Source organism: Gracilinanus agilis, chromosome 1 (assembly GCF_016433145.1).
Source record: "Gracilinanus agilis isolate LMUSP501 chromosome 1, AgileGrace, whole genome shotgun sequence".
Taxonomy (NCBI): Eukaryota; Metazoa; Chordata; class Mammalia; order Didelphimorphia; family Didelphidae; genus Gracilinanus; species Gracilinanus agilis.
Genome location: NC_058130.1, coordinates 559,307,253 through 559,327,730, shown reverse-complemented (window position 1 = coordinate 559,327,730; position 20,478 = coordinate 559,307,253). Strand labels below are relative to the sequence as shown.

The 20,478-nt window shown below is 35.9% G+C and overlaps 2 protein-coding genes across 18 annotated transcripts in view; one reads left to right on the top strand and one right to left on the bottom strand.

The window, feature by feature from the left end:
- Positions 1-10,015, top strand: part of AFG3L2 (AFG3 like matrix AAA peptidase subunit 2) — a 50,455-nt gene extending 40,440 nt beyond the window's left edge. Inside the window, exons 15-17 of the mRNA XM_044667055.1 lie at positions 4,679-4,879; positions 7,257-7,451; positions 9,087-10,015. Coding sequence (XP_044522990.1) covers positions 4,679-4,879; positions 7,257-7,451; positions 9,087-9,335 — 645 coding nt within the window. The 3' untranslated portion in view covers positions 9,336-10,015. The remainder of the gene's footprint in view (positions 1-4,678; positions 4,880-7,256; positions 7,452-9,086) is intronic.
- Positions 10,016-11,580: 1,565 nt separating this feature from the next.
- TUBB6 (tubulin beta 6 class V) overlaps positions 11,581-20,478 on the bottom strand; it is a 19,772-nt gene continuing 10,874 nt past the window's right edge. For 3 of the 17 annotated variants that reach the window (XM_044666933.1, XM_044666945.1, XM_044666953.1), the window contains exon 4: positions 11,581-13,065. In XM_044666933.1, the coding sequence (XP_044522868.1) occupies positions 12,002-13,065 (1,064 nt within the window). In that variant the 3' untranslated portion in view covers positions 11,581-12,001. The remainder of the gene's footprint in view (positions 13,066-20,478) is intronic. The other 14 variants (XM_044666939.1, XM_044666974.1, XM_044666996.1 and 11 more) reach the window with 13 other exon arrangements.

Below are 20,478 nucleotides of genomic sequence, written 5' to 3'. Positions count from 1 at the left end.
TTGGGTGGGGTGGGTATTTGTTTTAAAAGAATGCAATAATACTCACATTTGTGTAGTGCTTTACCACTTTCAGGGCAGGTTCACCTACATTCTCATTTAATTTACACAACAAACCTTTGAGGTAGGCAGGACAGGTATTGGTATCTTCATTTTACAGATGAGGAAACTTGGTTTGCCCAAAGTCACAAAGCTAGTAAGTTGACAAACGTAGAAGCAGAACTCAGGTTTTCTGATTGTATATCTATAGTATACTTAAAAAAATAAGGATTTTGATTTTTTTGTGTCACCCTAGACTCCCTAGTAACCTTCTCCTCCTCTCAGAAAGCCATCCAATGTAACAAATAGAATTTTTAAGACAAACAAAAAGAAAAATAAGAGGAAAAAAATAAGTCTAACTGATCAGAAAACCTAGTCCCATCCTAACTGTCCTGTTTTCTTATACTTTGTTTCCTACCATTTTCTCTTTGATCTGATGACTGTTCCATAAACAAGACACTCTCAGCTTCAAGAATTTTCTCTACCTATCTTCCATGCCCACAATGGTTTACCTCCTCCACCTTAACTGCTGACTTCCCTGACTTTCACATTTTCCAATTTCCAAAGAGTGTGGATATTTTTGTACAAGTCTTTTTTTTTTTAATTATCTCTTTGGAGTATAAACCAAGTGGTATAGCTGAATCAAAGGGCAGGTAGTCTTTTAAAGCCCTTTGGGCATAGTTCCAAATTGCCTTCCAGAATGGTTGGATCAATTCACAACTCCACCAGCAATGCATTAGTGTCCCAATTTTGCCACATCCCATCCAACATTTATTACTTTCCTTTGCTGTCATATTAGCCAATCTGCTAAGTGTGAGGTGGTACCTCAGAGTTGTTTTGATTTGTATTTCTCTACTGTAAGGGGTAAAATATTAAAGGGTTGGACTAAATTTATGAGGAATGTGGTTGCTGTAATTATTATTCAAGTCAGAATGACTTTTTAGCAATTTATAAAATAGAGAGAAAGAGTGAAAGTAGAGAAATGAGAAAGAGGGCAGAGTAAGAAATCTAGATTAATGAGCTAGACTATTTGATCAGGCCCTAGCTTTACTCTGACAGGGCTTCAGAAGCCCCAGCTGGAGGGCTTCTGAAGGGTCAATTAAATGAGGGTTTTAGCCATGAGGTGTCCTCCAATATAAGGGGCCTCTCTGGAGGCTAGAAAGGGAGTAAGCCTTTTTCACTCACCCACGTGGTAGTTCTATGGGAAAAATCCAAGAGAAGTCCGAAGTCTCAAGCCAGAGCTCCTTCAAGATCTAGTTGAAGGAGAAAAACCTCATGACAGGAAATTTTTGCCACTTTTAAAGACCATTCCTTTTGTCACTTCCTGTGCCTTCCTTCCACTTTATGTGGACCAATTTCAGCTAAAGTTTTGCTTAGGACTGCCCAGGGGGCAGTCAGTTGATTCTAATTCATCACCCACTATCGCACATGTTGGTCACAGACCTCCCCATATTTAAAGATAAGTAGGGTGTATACACCAACTCCCCCCCCCCCCCGGAAAAGGGAAAATAGACTACAAAGAATAAGTAGGTACCTGATGATTTAAGCATATTCTAAAACTCAAGTAAGAATAGCAGATAACATTGAATTACTTGAGTTTAGGACTGATGAAAAATACAGTGTACTAGGTCCAGTCTAGTAGTGTTCTGGTTTCAATCCTGATAAATCATGGATTAAACAAGATTCTGAGGAAATAAGAATTTTATTGTGGAAAAAAAATGCAATACTAGGGATTTTGATCTTTTGTGACACTTGTGTAGAGCCTTAACCCTACATACTTGGGCAAATCCCAGTAAATACAGATTATTTCATGTACATATTTACTCTTTTAGAAGGAGCTCAGTAAAATTATAATTAAAAAAAAAGTTAAACCTATAAGATTCCCTTTCTAGCCTTTTTTCTCAGTTATTGGTTACAGTCATCTTTTAGAAAAAAATGATTGATTATGTTTAGTATCCAACAGTACATTTTAGTTCTATTTAATGTGGTTTCAGTAACTTAGTAATTAGAGAACAATATAGACAGTGAACACTGTTGTATGTACTTCTTCCAGAAATGTTCTAAGAAATAATGTGCAAAAATTATTTACATCCCTAGGGTGTGACTTAAGAGGTTTGATCTGCTTTCCACAGATGTAGAGTTGTGCTGACCATGAGGTATAGAAATATGTATTTAAAACTATTAATAGCCAGAACTCATTTAAATGGAATCTTCAAGAAATAGGAATTCCCCTTCCCATCCTCAATCTTAGTCCCAACCCCAAACTTTTATGAAAAAAGGAGGGGGGGGGGACAACAAAGTGATCATCAGAGATTTAATCCAAATTATAGTTTTCCTTTAGTCAATATGCATTCAACATAACTTCCCACTTTTTAATCTATATTTTAAGTACTATTTAGTTATCATTGTGAATAACTATTATACCAGAGCCCTTCAAGATTTCGAATCATCCAAGAAGGATTAGATTTTCTATTGAATAACATGCTTACAAAGGCAAGAAACCACAAATATATTTTGCAAAGATTTTAAAAATTAAATTTTTAAAAATAAGAATCGTTTTCTTCCCTTTCACCTTTATTTCCTACCCCATTAAAAAAGAAAGAAAAATAAGAGCTTAAGCTTAAGAGGGCAGTGAAGGTAGTTCAGTGGATTGAGAGCCAGGCCTAGAGGTAAGAAATCCTGGGTTTAAATCTGGTCTCATACTCTTCCTAGCTGTGCAAGCAAGTCACTTAATCCCCATTGCCTAGCCCTTATCATTCTTATGTGTGATATATATATCTTTGGACCCAAAACATAATATTGATTATAAAATGGAAGGTAAGAGTTTTTAAAGAAGAAAAGGAAAAAAAAAAAACCAAGAGCCCTGTAACAAATATGCATTCTTAGGAAAGGAAATTCCCTACATTGGTCATGTCTAAAAAATGTATATTACCTTCTACACCCCTGAATCCATCATCTCTCTTTCACGATATAGTTAGCATCTTTAATTTTGAATTATCAGGAATTGGAATTGTGTTTGTTCAATATGTTGATCAAAGTTCTTATCTTTCATTGGTTTTTGTCTTAACAATATTTTTATTAAATAAATTATTATTTTGGTCCTGCATACTTCACACTGCATCATGTTCATGTATGTTTAATGAGATTCCTCTGAAACCATCTCCTTCATCATATCTTACAGCACAATAATACTCATTTACTTCATAAATCATAATTTGTTTGCCCATTCCCTAATTTATGGGCACCCCCTGGTTCCCAGTTCTTTTCTAGTCCAAAAAGAGTTACTATAAATATTTTTGTACATATAGATTCTTTTTCTCATTCTTTCATTGCTTCATGGAATTGGCCTAGTAATGGGGATATGGGGATAGAGAGGATATTTTTAGTTTAATAGCTTTTTGAGAATGGTTCTATTTCTTTCCGTAATAACTTTATTAATTCACAGTTCTACCAGTGGTGCATTAATGTGATTATTTTGCCAAAGTCCCTTAAGTGTTTATCATTTTTCCTTTTTGTTAACTTTGTTAATCTGATATGTGTGAGAAGGAACCTTAGAATTGTTTTAATTTGCATTTATCTTTGCAAAGATTTTTAAAAGCAAAACAACTTTCTTGTAAATTCTGGTAATGTTTATTAGCCCAAGTATGCCATTACCAAAACTTTTCAGTTAATTAAGGTTTTACCACAATCCTTAGTTTTCCATAATGTTTATTTTCTGTACAGGCAAACAATATCCAACAAAAACAAACAGAGAACAAAATCCAAATAGAGTAGAGTGACTGATTCTAGGGTACATGAACAAATTAAGGGCAAAGAGAAAGACTTTCTTTTTCTATATGTTCTCCAGAACAGTATGTCAGGCACAGTAGTTATGCGATCTTAATTATAAGAGAGTCTGCTTTAAAGGTAAGCATTTAAATTAACAATTGTAGGGGCATATATGAATCTCCTCCTCTTCCACTTATCCCTTCATTCATGGACAGCTGGCATACGACAATAGTATCCTTGTTAAGAAGGATCCTCCTACCCCCAACATGTTGGGTAGTCCTTCTATAACATGTTTATCAGAGATTCAAAAATGCAGAATGAGAGAAGTATAGCCAAGTTATGATCTCCACCTTGGGAAAGAGTACTCTCATTAATAAGACAAGCAACATTGTGACATTTCCAACTGGATTGCCAGAAAAAAAATTTTTTTTTTCCCTGTTCTTTTCTAGAAGTATGCAGTGTTAGCTATGACATGCAAGCTTTAAACTTTTCTAGTTAAATGAAATTTTGGTGAGCTTGGGGAATCTTCCAAAAGAGATCGCAATATACCCTGAGGTGTGTTGAATGATTGGCACATTTTACAAAGTAGTAAGATGGTTCAAATTGAGTTGTCAGAGAAAGCAAGAATGAAAACTGTTAAGTGGCACCAATTTGGAATAAATTAAAAAAAAACTCAAGACTTCTAAAAATTATCAATAAATCTGCTGCAGCCATATAGCTAGAAAAGGTAGATGGATTTTTTTTTGTTTTTATATGTGCTTGTTTTCATTTTTCATGAAGAGATTTTTTGAAATTTGTTTATCCAGAGGGAAATGTTTTGTTAAATTCTACATGTTATTAAATATTTAACATGTCTTATTTCTTCCTTCCAAAGGTATCCATCATTCCACGTGGAAAAGGTTTGGGTTATGCTCAGTATTTACCCAAAGAGCAATACCTTTATACCAAAGAACAGCTCTTGGACAGAATGTGCATGACTTTAGGAGGACGTGTATCAGAAGAAATCTTTTTTGGAAGAATTACAACTGGTGCTCAGGATGACTTGAGGAAAGTAACTCAAAGTGCATATGCCCAAGTAGGTGTTTGAAATAGGGTTTCCCTCCTTAAATTGTGTATGAAATTGACATTTATGAAATTATCTTTTGATCATATTTTTAAGCTTATGTACTTAAATCTGTGAATATTTGGGTCAAAATTTATTCTGTAAAGGAGAATGATTGAATTTCAAAAATCAAAACTTGTGGCCTGACAAGTATAAGAGAAATTTGTCATGTAATTTAGATTATGTTCTAGACAAATTTGACTCCTTGGTCTAAAACTGTTATTACCTTAACAATTATTGTAGAAATTTGTGCAAATGGCAATATTAATTTTAAATCCTTTTATTAAAAAAGGAATTATTTTATAATTCTCCTATAAATATGGCATGAATTTTTAGTGCATGAAATTAGTGCAGCAATATAACTGAAATATCAGAGTGAATGACTGTCATAGTTTTATTTAGAAAAAATATTTTTATTATTAATACTAATAACTTATGCCTATGTAGCACTTTGTGGTTTACAAAATGTTTCCTCAAACATTCTTGTGAGATGAAGGGTGAAAATATTATTTCTGCTTAACAGATAATAACTAAGAGCCAGGTTAAATGATTTGCTCAAAGTAATGCAGCTAGTAATTATCATAGCCAGGATACAGTCTGTGGTCTTTTGACTCAAAGTCCATGTCTTTGGAGTTCATTGTGCTCCCTAAGAAAACAACAGGAACATTGATAGAAATAATCCTATTTTTGTATAATTTATTTGGCAATTCTTATGCTTCAGAAATGATTGGAAAGAAAAGTACTTCTCTCTCTGTTCAATTGTGATATTGAATTAACTTTATTATTTCTTTCTTTTTAAAATTGTCCTTTGAGATGATTCCTGGTTACCAAAACACTCTTTACTTGCTTCATGGTAATGTTGCAATGAAGTAAATGCATTTAAACATTAAAAAAATTTTTTTTCAATTAAGAAAAATTTATTTTCCCTCCCACATCCTTTATCCCTTCCATTGGAAACAAAATAAACCAAAAAAACCAAGAACACTTAAAATATACATTATGTACAGTAAAAAAAAAAATTCTCTCATTGGCCATGTTAAAAAATTATATTTCTTCACCTGAAGTCCATCATCTCTGTCAGGAGGTTAGTAGCATGGTTTCATCATCAGTCCTTTGGAATTATGTATGATTGGTCATTATATTGATCTTAAGTTTTTCAAAATTATCTTTACAATATTGTGGCTATTATTATAATATAAAACTAGAAAGTTCTGCCCTCTTCAGTCTTCATCAGTTCTTAAAAATCTTCCCAGGTTTCTCTGAAATCATCCCTTTCATCATTTGTTGTATTATAATAGTATCCTATTATATCCATGTACCATAATCTGTTCAGTAATTTCTCAATGGCTAGGCACCCCCTTGGCTTCTAATTCTTTGCCAGTACAAAAAATGTTGTTATAAGTATTTTTTACACATATAGGTCCTTTTCTTTGATTTCTTTGGGGTTTAGGTCTAGTAATGGTGTAACTGATTATGTTCAGTTTAGTAACTTTTTGGACATAGTTCTAAATTGCTTTTCAAAATGGCTTGACTAATTAATAGCTCCCACCAGCAGTGTGTAAGTTTATCTGCTTTCCCACAGCTCCTCAAACACATCATTTTCTATTTTTTGTCAGCTTCGTCAGTCTGATAATGTGATGTGGAATCTCAGATTTGCTTTAATTTACATTTGTCTAATAAATAATTTAAAAGATTTTTTTCTTATGGCTATTAATATTTTTTATTTTTTCCCTTAGAAAACTGCTGGGTTTTTTTTCATTTTTTCATTTTTTATTTAATTAATTTAGGATATTTTCCCATGGTCACATGATTCGTGTTCTTTTTAGGTCTTTCCTAAAAATGCTTTCTATTGTTTTCCTTTTCCACTCTCGTTTAATTTATAAAATAATTTTTAAACTCTTGCTTTATTCCAGGAATTCTATTTAGACTTTTGTCTAAGCTATATTTTTCATTGAAGTGCTGCTTGTGGATGTTTTGAAATCATTCTCTTGTTTTAGGTTTGCATCTTGGACATCTCTAGCATTATTTGTTGGGGGAAAAAATTTTTTTTAATTGGATTATTCTTACTCCCCCAGTTGGGGCTTTGTATTGAAGTCAGGTTCAGCATATTTCTGCCAAGATAATGTCTGGGCTGCACCTGATCTTGATTTTCATTTTCTGGGTTCCTGCTGATGACTCAGAGTGATTTTTCCTTATCATAGTTCAGTCTGGTTCTCTTTACAGATCTTGGTTGGAGTAGATGTGAGAGAGAGCTAGACCATACTGCTTTCTCCTTCCTGTTGTCTTTGGTGATCTCAAAAGTAGATGCATTAAGATTCAGGCCACTCACATGTTTGTTTTTCTCTTTCAGATTGTTCAGTTTGGTATGAATGAAAAAGTAGGACAGATTTCCTTTGACCTTCCACGACAAGGAGACATGGTGTTGGAGAAACCATATAGTGAAGCTACTGCAAGACTGATAGATGATGAAGTACGGATACTTATTAATAGTGCTTATAAACGAACAGTAGCTCTTCTTACAGAGAAAAAAGCTGATATAGAGAAGGTAGGTGTTTTATGAAGCAATACTTCTGAAAAATTTTGCCAAAATGAAAGAAATAAACTGAATATTATGTTTTTCTTAGATTGAAAAAGGTATGACTGCACTTTATACTTGTGTTATCTATTTTTCAAATGTGTATCTAAGGAGTGAGTGATATTATATGGGCAACTTTCAATTACTCATGATAATGAGGAATAGGGATAACTTGGATAGATGAAATCCATAGGACAAAGCCAAAAGATCTTTTATGTGTCTACTTATATCTAATCTCTATCCACAAAGGTACAGCTCTAGTATAGAGTCTTGTCACCTTCATTTGATAGCTTCCTAATAGTCTCTCTACCTAAAGTTTCTTCCCATTCCAGTCCAACCTCAACACACTCACCAAAGAGATTTTCCCAAAGTGCAAATCTAACCATGGCATTTATACTCAGTAAACTCCACTGTGTCCCTATTACCTCTAGGAGCAAAATACACTCTTCTGTTTGGCGTTAAAAGCCCTCCACAAACTGGCCCCACCTTCCCTTCTCAGCCTTTTTTCTTCTACTTCCTGCATCCTCCAGTCCAAGGAAACAGCCCTTCTTTCTGTTCCTTACCTGTAACACTCCATCTCACTTCTCTGTGTCTATGTACTGTCATCCTCATACCTGTGTATTCCCTTCTCACTTATACCTCTTGGAATCTGTTTTCTCCAAAGTTTAGTTGAAGTGCCGTGTTCTACACGAAGACTTTTCTAATACTTTTCCCTAGCTGTTAACAGTATCCTTCTTTTTAAAAATTATTGATTTTGTACATATTTAGTTGTGTACATATCTCACCTAATAGAATGTAAGCTCCTTGTGTGGAGGTATTTCATTTTGTCTCTCTAGCCCCAGTACCTAGTACTGTGCCTAGCATGTCATAGGCACTTAATAAGTGCTTACTGGTTGAAGACTATCCTGGACAACATAGATTGTATAAGCTCCCACACTAGAGTAGAGTATAATATCTTTTGGGGACAGAAATTGTGTTCTGTACTTCATTACGTAAATCCATCTATAGTATTTTGCTCCTACCAGATACTCAGCAAATGTTTATTGAATGAGTTAATCCCATTTTCCTATGTAATAATAACAACTGCTGTTCCTAACAATGACCCTGATATACTCTATGATATCAGGATACTTTCCAAATCGTGAAAGATGGATTAGAGTATATTAAAAAATGGTTTAATATTATTTTACCTTATAGCCTTCATTTAAAAAAAATTGGTTAATGCACATATGCTAAGTCTCTGATTCAGTTTAGTGGAACACCTAATTTCTCAGCTATTCTGAATGAGATTATGCAGGTATGTAATTATGAGTTCCATCTGGTAGAGAAAGACATCTTTAATGTTTGTTCTTAGTTTTCACATAATCTTACATTAACAGTAAAAGCTGCAATTTAAAAAAAATAAAAACTCAGGTAGTCTAAAGCAGTACACAGGTGAATTAAAGTTACAGAGTAGGTGAAGGTCACAAACATAGCTTTAAAAGCTTTTGTTGTGGGACTAATAGTCTGAACTAAATCTGTTTAAATGTTTTTACCTGTGCATTAGTAAGGCACTTCTCTTTTTCCCTAATCCTCTGTATTTAATAGAAATTGTTCCTGTTTCAGGTTGCTCTTCGACTGCTAGAAAAGGAAGTATTAGATAAAGCTGATATGGTTGAACTTTTGGGCCCCAGACCCTTTGTAGAAAAATCTACCTATGAAGATTTTGTAGAAGGCACTGGAAGTTTAGATGAGGACACCTCTCTTCCAGAAGGACTTAAAGACTGGAACAAAGATCGTGAAAAGGAGAAGGAGAAAGAGGAATCACCAGAAGAGAAGACAACGAAAAAAATCAAAGGAGAGACACCATTTTAATTTCATTTTGTCTTGTGTTATCAATTTGCACAGTTCTTCAACTTTGGCTTTGTCAGATCAATGAAATCCAGTGCTTGAAGCATTTTGTTAGGTTGGTCTTAACCTACTACTTATCCAAAGGTTGAAATGGTAACAAAAAAGAAAGCTGTGATTTGTATGCAAGACAGGCACTTTATCTCTAAGCCTCAGAAGTCATTGTCAGTGGTGATGGTATGGCTTCCTGCTCACACCAAAGGAGGACTAACTGAGGGGAAATCATTAAGTAAAGATTCCAATAGAGTTGATTTGAAAGATTCTTGAACTGTGCCAAGTTCTAGTCCCTTTTACCTAGGTAACATGTGTCTGGACATGTTGAGTATAATTAATTAATTTATAAAATTTTACAGTACTTGAGAGAAGTCAGTCATTCTCCCCCCAACTTACGTACCTTTAATTAACTCATCGTCCTTCAGTGGTTTCCCTTGCACCTGCACAAGGCAGATAGACTGAAATAAATTGGACACCGAATGAGGAAAACATTCTAATTTGATGTATTTTTTTAAAAATCCAGATCATTTGTTATGTTTTAATCAAAAGGTTTTCTACAGGGAGCTGTAAGATATTAAAAATGTGAATGTATTGTGTAAATAAGGCTTCTTTGAAACAAAAAGAATAAAATACATACAATGTCCTTTTTTGAACACAGATTTGTTTACTTAAAGAAAATATATTTCTAGTAAACTTAACTCTGGGAATGGATGATCTTCTTTATTATAAAATCTTGACCGTATCCTATCTCTTCTTACTTTTATAATAGGAAATGTTGATAAAGCTTCTGGTGCCCTTGGGAATTATTTTTTATAAAATCCAGTTTATTAATGCTTCTTGTTAAGAGTTCATTTGTAATCTGTTAGTTTCAACAGAACTTGGGATAGCACACTAAATCCCTTATACAACCCCCCTTTAGGACAAGAAGTCATGCCTAGATTAGTTCAAATTTAAAATGCCTATTAAAATTCATTTGGATCTTAGCAGCAAGCCCATCATGCAAAAAGCTATGCCACTAGAGCTCCTAGTGCTGAAGATCATTCATTATTTTTCTAGTCCAAAAGGATTTTTTATGAAATATTCAGAACTGTAAAATTTTAAGCTCTTCTTTTAGAATGACCTGGCCTATAAAATAGAGAAACTTTCCATTTAAGCTTTCTGAGAGGCCAAGCCTGAAATATTTCAAAGTGCTTGTAAAAACTGTATGTGGAACAATTCACTGGATCATCAGTTGATTAATTCAGCAAGTTATCACTTTTTTTGTATTTTTGATTCAACTTATGTTTATTTTAAACAAGATTTTAAAATTTTCTTTCCATGTCCTTAGTGTACAGGATTTTAATGACACCTTTGAAAATTCATTAAAGGAAGAACAACTTATCACAGTGATTTTTCAGCCTTTTGAGATTGTGGGAAGAGACTTTCTGTAGAATCCCTGGCAAGGCATTTGGGTTTATGGTGATTCTGAAGTAAACAAATATGTATACCATGACTATTATCCCAAGAAATATATGGAGAGGGTTTGTGGACTCCTGTGGTTTCATGGAGCAGTGTCCGACAACTACTGGTCCAAGTGAATATAGCAGAGAAATAAGTCTAGCATCTAGAGTTTATTCTCAGTTGTTATATTAGGCAACCTTTGTAGGTCTTCGTTTCCTTGCCTTTGAAATGAGAGCCTATAGGGGAAAGAGTACTAGATTTGTAAAAGAACCTGAGTTTGAATTATGATTTTCTATTTATTGTTTCAGCTTCAGTTTCCTCTATAAAATGAAGGAATTTAACTAGATAATGTTAGGTTTCTTCCATCTGTAAAGCTTATGAACTACATCTGGGATCTGTGCATACTATGGCCCACAGGCCAAATCCAACCTGCTCCCTGTTTTTGTACTTTTTAAAATACAATAAAACTTGATTCAAAAATATAAAAATTAGTTTTAGCTCTTGGGCTATAGTTTATCAACCCCTGGATTAGTCTTTTAAGTGTCTTTCAGCTCTTAAATTCTATGATTGAATTTATATCATTAGTTATGTCTTAAGGAAATAATTGAGTCAATTTTTGGTTCAATTATCTAAAGAAATATTTCTTTTTATTTGTCCTAAAACTACCATCAAGCTTTGCTGAAATACAGAAGCTACCAAAAATACTAGTTACTATCTACAAAGATTTGACTTGTTGATAAAGTTTCTGCCTTGAAGCTTATTTCTTCCATTACTGGGACTAGCATTTTGTAAACCCAGACGAGATGAAGCACAAGTACACCCCCCAACCCCTGCTTTCCCCCTCCAGGAATTACTATAGTTGTAAGTTTGTAGAGTTTCCTTTTTTCCTTCTATAAGTTGGCTCTGTTAAAATAAGTACCTGGTATGCCCCCCTCCAAAAAAGCCAGGTATAATAATATTCCTTTTTTTTTATTATGAATAGATTTTTAAGGTTTATATTGCATTTTCAGTATAACACAGTATTCCATAGCCTGTTTTTTCCTCCACGAAGGGACAAAAAAAAAATTCTTATATTTCCAACTACCTTCCATGTCAATTTTCTACCATTTTCCAAAGACTTCAAAATGAAGACAGTTTATACATTAAAGGAATTTTATTAAGCTTTCATTTATATTTTAATGTAATAGGGAAAATTTTCTTTATTCATTGATCTCTTCTTCATCATCTTCAAAAGTTTCTTCCCCATCATTCGCTGTAGCTTCTTGATATTGCTGGTATTCTGAGACCAGATCATTCATATTGCTTTCTGCTTCTGTAAACTCCATTTCATCCATCCCCTCTCCTGTAAACCAGTGAAGGAAAGCCTTCCGACGGAACATGGCAGAGAACTGCTCAGAGATGCGTTTGAAGAGCTCCTGAATTGCAGTGCTATTGCCAATAAACGTGGAGGCCATCTTGAGACCACGAGGGGGGATGTCACATACAGCTACCTTGACGTTATTGGGGATCCATTCCACAAAATAGCTGCTGTTCTTGTTCTGGATGGCCAGCATCTGCTCATCCACTTCTTTCATGGACATTGGGCCTCGGAAAACAGTGGCCACAGTGAGATACCGTCCATGTCTTGGGTCACAAGCAGCCATCATGTTCTTAGCATCAAACATCTGCTGAGTGAGTTCCGGCACCGTGAGCGCTCGGTACTGCTGACTCCCCCTGGCCGTCAAAGGAGCGAAGCCTGGCATGAAGAAGTGAAGGCGTGGGAAAGGGACCATGTTGACGGCCAGTTTTCGGAGGTCAGCGTTGAGCTGCCCTGGGAAGCGCAGTGAGGTGGTGACGCCGCTCATGGTGGCAGACACCAGATGGTTGAGGTCTCCGTAGGTCGGGGTGGTAAGCTTCAGGGTACGGAAGCAGATATCGTACAGCGCCTCATTGTCAATGCAGTAAGTCTCATCCGTATTTTCAACCAGCTGGTGGACCGACAGGGTAGCGTTATAAGGCTCCACCACGGTGTCGGACACTTTGGGAGAAGGCATGACGCTGAAGGTATTCATGATCCTATCCGGATACTCCTCTCGGATTTTGCTAATGAGCAGGGTTCCCATCCCGGACCCTGTTCCTCCTCCCAGGGAGTGAGTGAGCTGAAACCCCTGCAGACAGTCACAGTGTTCACATTCTTTCCTCACTACATCAAGCACCGAATCGACTAGTTCTGCTCCTTCAGTGTAGTGTCCCTTCGCCCAGTTGTTTCCGGCACCCGTCTGACCTGCAATAAAACAGAAGAAAAACGCCTGTGATTTGAAAAGGGAGGTCTAATCTTCACCTAAAAGCAGCAAAACCAAAAGAATTGTCTTTTCCCCCAGAGCCCGAGTTATAAAATTTGAAGAAAAAATGAAGACTTATTCATATATTCATTATTCAACTAGGTACTGCCTATGCAGCATTGCACTGAACACTGACAGTTATCCAAGAATTGTTATATGCTGTGCTGCCTGCCCTCTAAGAGCTTGAAGTTTGGTTTGGGAGACAATTTTAACAAATGAAAAAAAATCTATAAATTATTGGATTTCTTCTGAGGCATTCAAGGAATTGGGGTAGGGGGAAACTTTCCTGGTTAAGTTTGGTTTTTGACTGATAACAGGAATCTACCTTTTCAAAAAGATGTATCACATTTGATGGAAGACAATTATTTTTGAAATGTTTCCTATGAAGCAAGTATCTATAGTCATTCCCTTTTGGCTTTTGTTTTGAACACGGAGAAGCATTATACCTTTTGTCCTAATATTTCTAAGATCTGTGATTCTCTGTCAGACTGCAATTGTTCAAGCTTTGGTAGATGATAGTTTCTGTCACTGAAGAAATTATTTCCTTTCACTCAGGCTCCATGATTAGCTTCTCTGAACATCAGCTATATAAGCCATCATTGGGTCTATGTTCTTAAGCATTCCAGCTTGTTAAAAACCAGCTTTTGCCTGTGTTTCGCTGGCATATCCTGTAAGAATTCAGTCATTTCCCTGCTGTGATGAGGCATCACAAGTAGAATTTTAGTAAAGAACTAATCTAGAGATAGAATAAATTTGCATTTAGGAATAAAGCAGGCCTTTAAAAAAAATTAACACATTTGAATTAATTTTTTTTAATTCTCTTGTTTATTCGTTTTTCATTGGTGTTTAACTCTTTGTGACCCCAAAAGAGGTTTTCTTGGCAAAGACACTGGAATGCTTTGCCATTTCCATCTCCAGCTCATTTTACAAATGAGTATACTGAGGCAGGCAGGGTTAAGTGACTTGCCCAGGGTCTGATAGCAAGTCTCTGGGACCAGATTTGAACTCAGGTCTTCCTGATTCCAGGCCTGGCACTCTATCCACTATGCTGCCTAGCTACACTTCCTTACCCCTTTTAAAAAACTGACCACCTTTTACTTTTCTAGTTAATTGACATTCTCTCTCCTATCTCTTCCCCCCACTGGAGGAAAAAAAAAAAAAAGAAAAATGAAACCTTTGAAACATATATAGTCATGCAAAGCAAATTCTGTATAGGCCATGTTCAAAAATATGTCTCATTCTGCATATTTAATCCAAAGCTTCTGCCAGGAAGTGGATGGGCAGCATTCTTTATCCTCTGGAATCATGTTTGCTCATTGCATTGATCAAAGTCTTCCAGAGTTATTCATTTTAATTTTCTAATAAAATATAAAATGTAGGTAAAATGGTAATCATAAAATTGAGTTCTTTTAAGCCTGACGTTCTGACAGCTTACCTAAACAGAATATATATACTACGATGAAAAGTCACCCAACCTCTCTATAGTCTTCTCTCCAGAGAATCAAAATCCTCTGATTTCTCAGATCCCATTACTGATCCTTGATAGAATGCTAGTTGGAAATAGTAGTTTCATCTAGGATAGGGGCAGAAGAGGCAAAACCACATCAGAATAAGTGTTTTAAAATTCGATCATATGATAGGGGAAGGGAGAAAAGTGTATTTACTGAAGGGCATTGTGGTTTGATGGGAAAAGTACTGAGAACATACTAGCAGTATAATTGAGGAAATTTTGGCTACATTTCAGATGAAAAGGTCCCATAGTCCTTAAGGTTCAAGAGCAAAGCAAATGCATTTTCTTTAAAGTCATATTGACATAAAACCATATCAGTTTCTAATGCTGAATCATTTGACAATGCCAAGAACTTAGAACTTTATTTTCTGGATCTTTATAACTATGGCTACATCACTGGCAAGCCAAATCTCCAAAGGGGTTGCTTTTGGGGGTTTATGGTTACGTGACCCTTTGTACGTGAGACTCTTACCTCCTATTTCCTCTCATACACTGTCAACTCCAGTCTTGGATCATTCCCACCTTTCATTGCCTTTTCTTCTATTCACATGCTACTGACAGGGTCCATTACAAATCTCAACTGGACCTTTAGTGAAGCAAGTCAATCCTTAATACTTTCTTAGTTGATTCATTATCCCAAAATTCCAAAACTTTCTATTCTTTTCCAATCTTCTCCGCTTATATTTCACAGAAAAAAAATGTCAGATTGAAAAGATTTGAATTTTGCTTAACCTTGAGGACTTTCAAATTCACTGAATACTTCTACCATTCTTAAGAAATCTGTTGTTTTCTGTTTTCATCATAGTATAAAGAATGTTATTTCAAAAGCCTACCCTTAACTGAATTAAATTTAACTATGATCCTGTAAAAAAAAAATTATCATTCACCAAGAACTTCTTTTCCTCTCTTTGGATCATCGACTGCCTTGTGAACATCTCAAACTGGATGTCCTACAGACATCCCAAATTTAACATGTCCAAAACAGAATCCATCGTCTTTCCCCCACAATATCCCGTTTTCTGAACTTCCCTAGCACTGCAGAGAACACCACCTTCACGCCGCCCAAGCTGGTGTCATCCTCAACTCCTCATACTCACTCATTCCACAGATGCAATCTATTCCAAGTCTTGCCATTTCTACCTTCACAACATTTCTCAAATACATCCCTTTCTCTCCATTCGCACAGTTATCCCCATCGCGTAGGTCCTTATCCCCTCACTTTGCACCAGTCTTCTGCTTGCTACAAGTCACTTTCCTACACCAGTCTGCCCAGGCGATTTTCCTAAATCTAGGTCTGGCTTTGGCAGCCTCCCCCATTCTTACCCTCCAATAAATTCCATTAACTCCAAGGTCAAATATAAAACCTTCTTGTTGCCTGTCCCCTTCCTGCTTCTCAGTTTCTGACATCTTGTTTCCCTCTATGCACTTCCCTCTATACTACAGCAACTGTCCTTGCATGTGATTCCCCACCTCCTCATTTCCTTACCTTTTCATCGATTTCCTTCTAGTTTCTCCATCCTCTTCTTTGCCTCTGACTTTCCTGGCTTCATCCAGACTCGGCTCAATTCTCACCTTCAGCAGCCCCTACTTCCCTTGCTAGTGCCTTCCCTTTGAGATGACCTTCCATTCATTCTCTATCTCATATGTATTTTTTTTCACGTGCATTCCCTATTAGAATGTGAGCTTCCCAAGGTCATCGACCCTATTTTTACCTTTCTTTGTATATAGCAGTGGTTCCCAAACTTTTTTGGCCCACCGCCCCCTTTCCAGAAAAAATATTACTTAGCCCCCTGGAAATTATTATGTTTTTAATTTTAATAGCAATTAATAGGAAAGATAAGTGCACCTGTGGCCATCACCTCATCCCTGGATTGCTGCAGCACCCACCAGGGGGCAGTGGCACCCACTTTGGGAATCACTGTTAGGATGCTCTTAAATGCTCGTTGACTAGCCCTAACACACTTAAGGAGGTATTGGCAATAAATAGAAAAATGTATATTTGCATATATAAGGATAAGTACCAGAGCTATGATTTCCCGCACCTCAGCCATTTGTGTTCTTAGACAGTTGCCTAGAGTGGAGGGGTCAAGCGTGTTCAGATGTGGTCCTGACCCTATTAAATGTAATAGGAAAATGTTTAAAAATTTTTTTTATTTTATTTTATCATCATTTATTTACTTATTTATTTGCTTGCTTATTTATTTGTTATTTGTTTGTTTATTCATTTATCATTACTATTTTTTTTACAATTTTTTTTTAAACCCTTAACTTCTGTATATTGGCTCCTTGGTGGAAGAGTGATAAGGGTGGGCAATGGGGGTCCAGTGACTTGCCCAGGGTCACACAGCTGGGAAGTGTCTGAGGCCAGATTTGAATCTAGGACCTCCCATCTCTAGGCCTGGCTCTCAATCCACTGAGCTACCCAACTGCCCCATAAAATTTTTTTTAAAACCATATAGATAATGTTCATTTGTGGTTTCCTAAGTCAAAATGTAGTGGGTTTTTTTTTTTTTTTTTTAGTTTGAGAAGATAATGACTTGCCTAGGGGTCATGCAGTCATCCTGTATCAGAGTCAGGATTTGAACTCACGTTTTGACTTCCAAGATGGAGTCCAATTCACTATGCCTTGATGCTTTATGTGGGTATATTTTCCTAGCAGCATTATTTATATTAGCAAAAAACTAGAAACAGACTCATGTTCATCAGTTGAGAAATGGCTAGACTAAATGATAATATAGGAATGTGACAGAAAATATTTAATGCAAACAAAATTTAATACAAACGAAAAATGGAGAATTCCAAGAAATATGTGAAAGTTGCATGTGAAGAGAAAATCCATCAATGATTGGATAAACACTAATTACTAATATGTAATCAAAGACAACAATAACAATTATCATCTCTTCTTATTCTAGATGCTATGTCTGAGATCACGTGAGCTTTTTAAATAATAATAATGTTGAGTCCTTTCAGCTGTGTCTGACTCTTCGTGTGACCCATTTGGGCTTTTCTTGGCAAAGATACTGGAGTGGTTTGCCATTTCCTTCACCAGCTCATTTTACAGAAATGGTGGTAAATAGCGTGAAGTGACTTGCCCAGAGCGACACGATTAGTGTCGGAGGCCAGATTTGAACTCAGGAAGATGAGTCTTCCCAACTCCAGGACACTGTTCCCTGCACCACCTAGCTACCTCACATTTTTTTTATAGCTCTTCACTATTTGGAACCATAGTGCTAAGTTATTTACAAATATTGTCCCCTTTGACTCCCATAACAATCCTGGGAAGTCGGTGCTATTATTATCCCCATTTTACAGATGAAGAAACTGAGGCAAAGACGCCTTGCCCAGAGTCACACATCCAATAAGTGTCAGAGGCCACATTTGAATTCAGGTCTTCCTCACCTCATTCCCCTGTTTACTTGTGTTGAAATTTCAGACCACTCTAACTCAGAAAAAACCTTCCCTCATTTCCAGAACATCTTACATTAGCAGCTTTCAAATACTTTATATTTATTGACTAGAACGAAGCATTATCCATCTCATAGGCTGGGTGATAACAAAATTCCACAACGAATTCCACAGTCCTAGTGAGTCAGTAGCAAAGGAAGGGAGAGATCTCTTGATTTTAGCCCACTTTCTTTCCCACCGATGAATAGAGAAAATAGGAAGTCAACCCCCAAAGGAGGGAATTCTAAAACTCTCCAGCTCTCTGCTATAGCCGCTGCCCTGAAACAATCAAAATGTGATTTTTGTATGTGGGCTGGCTGCCATGCCAGATCTAGCCATAGGCTTCTACTGACCTAATCTCTGTTTATTTTTACTGGTTTGAAACCAGCTACCTAAAAAGACGAGCTACTATGTCTGAGTTTTCACCAGTTGATGACAATTCACAAACCAAGGTATTTAAAAAACCATAAATCAAATGAGTGATCATGAAATCATGAAAAAATAAAAGTAATAAAAGTTTTAAGTTTTTAAATGAATTAATATGTCATTATATATAATATATAACACAAAATATAATTATAAATGAATAAATTAAATAGAAAAAGAAAAAATTTAAATATACAAAAGAAAACAAGAACAAGGGAAGAAGAGTTCAAAAAAGGAGCAATGCTGTACTACCTTGCTAAATATATGTTTTATATTATATATATAATATAAATATATTATATATGTATATATAATATAAATATATTATAAAATAAATAATATATATATGTCTTAAAAACAAACCCAACTGTACATCAGGACCCATTTGGCCTCCTTCCTTTTTTTGTATGGCCCTATGAACTTATGACTTTTACATGTGGATGGTTTTCATGTGAATACGTTTTTACTAATAAATGGTTTACATGTAAATGCTTTTACATTCTTGGCTCATGGACAGTAAAAAAACAGGCAATATCCTGCCCATGAACCCTGGTCTGCCATCCCCTGCTGTACATAATCCAATTTCTCATTTTTTAAAATAATTTAAAAAATAATTATTTTCCCCCTAGTGCATGTAAAATCTTTTTAACATTCATTTTTTTAAAGTTTTGAATTCCAGTTTCTCTTTCTTCTCCTGACCCTCTCTCCCTGCTCCCTGCAATGGCAAGCAAGTCCAATTTCTTATTACAATAACTCTTTCCTGGTTTGTTTTGTATGTATTTATGTTTATAAATAATAATATATACTTATGTATAAAATATATAATAATAATAAAAGTGTATAAATATTTATGTTTGATGAGTGGGTATAAAATAAAAAAATAAATCATGAACCAATATACATATCTCTTTGGGATACCAGTGCTCAATGCCACGTCAGACAAATCTGGGTGACAGGTTTTAGGACCAGAAAGGTCCTTAGAGGCCACCAAAGTCAACCTTCTCTTTTTACAGATGAGGAAAATAAGGTCTAGGATCAGTAAGTGACTTAAGTAGGATTTGAACTCGGGTCTAACTGACTCCAGGTCCCCTGGGCTATCCTCTACACTAGCTGTTTCAAATTCAAATAGAAATGGGGGCCACTAAATCATAAATAAGGATCCCCACGAGCCACATATTCATTAATATTATCTATATCTCGTATTTTTATTTTATTAATATCCCCCAATTACATTTTAAACTTGTTCAGGCCTGCCTATGTGTTTGACACCTCTGCACCCCCACAGTCTTCCTCTGTTCTTTTTCCTCCTTTTTCTCCTGTAAGCACCTTGAGGTCAGAATCCAGTGATTCCCTCACAGCATCTAGCCCAGTGCTGGTCAATCAGTAGATGCCTATTAATTATTTGCTGTTTGGGAGCTTAAATATTCAGTTATACTTTTCTATTTTATTATACTTTTCTACTCAAAAATAGAGAAATTGTGTGTGTGTGTGTGTGTATGTGTGTTAGGGGGAACACACATCTCTCAACCACTGAGCCCCTTCTCGAGGCCCTGGTCAATATAACAAATAGCATTTAAATCACTGATTTGTTTCTAGGGTTCCAACAGATTTCTCCCTGATAGATACCACACCTGCTATCTGCACCTGCTGATGGCAGCTCCAAGGATATTTAGCCCCTTATCCCACTCGGGAATATTATGTGCCTCTCTCCAGTTGCCCTGGGCCCAGACTCCCTTTGGGGTAACTGAGGTACGATGACCATTAACACAGCAGCATCTGATTGTTATTTTTCAAGAAAGGGACAGATCAGGCCAAAACAGAGACAGAAACTGATGTTTCCCACTTTTTTGCATAAGGATCCAGGGCATGCTACAATTATTGACCATTTCAATTGTTTCAAGTGAACCTTTTCCTTATTCTGTTTTCCCCTAACTCTAGGCACTATTTAGGATGTGACTGTTCCCTCCTGAGG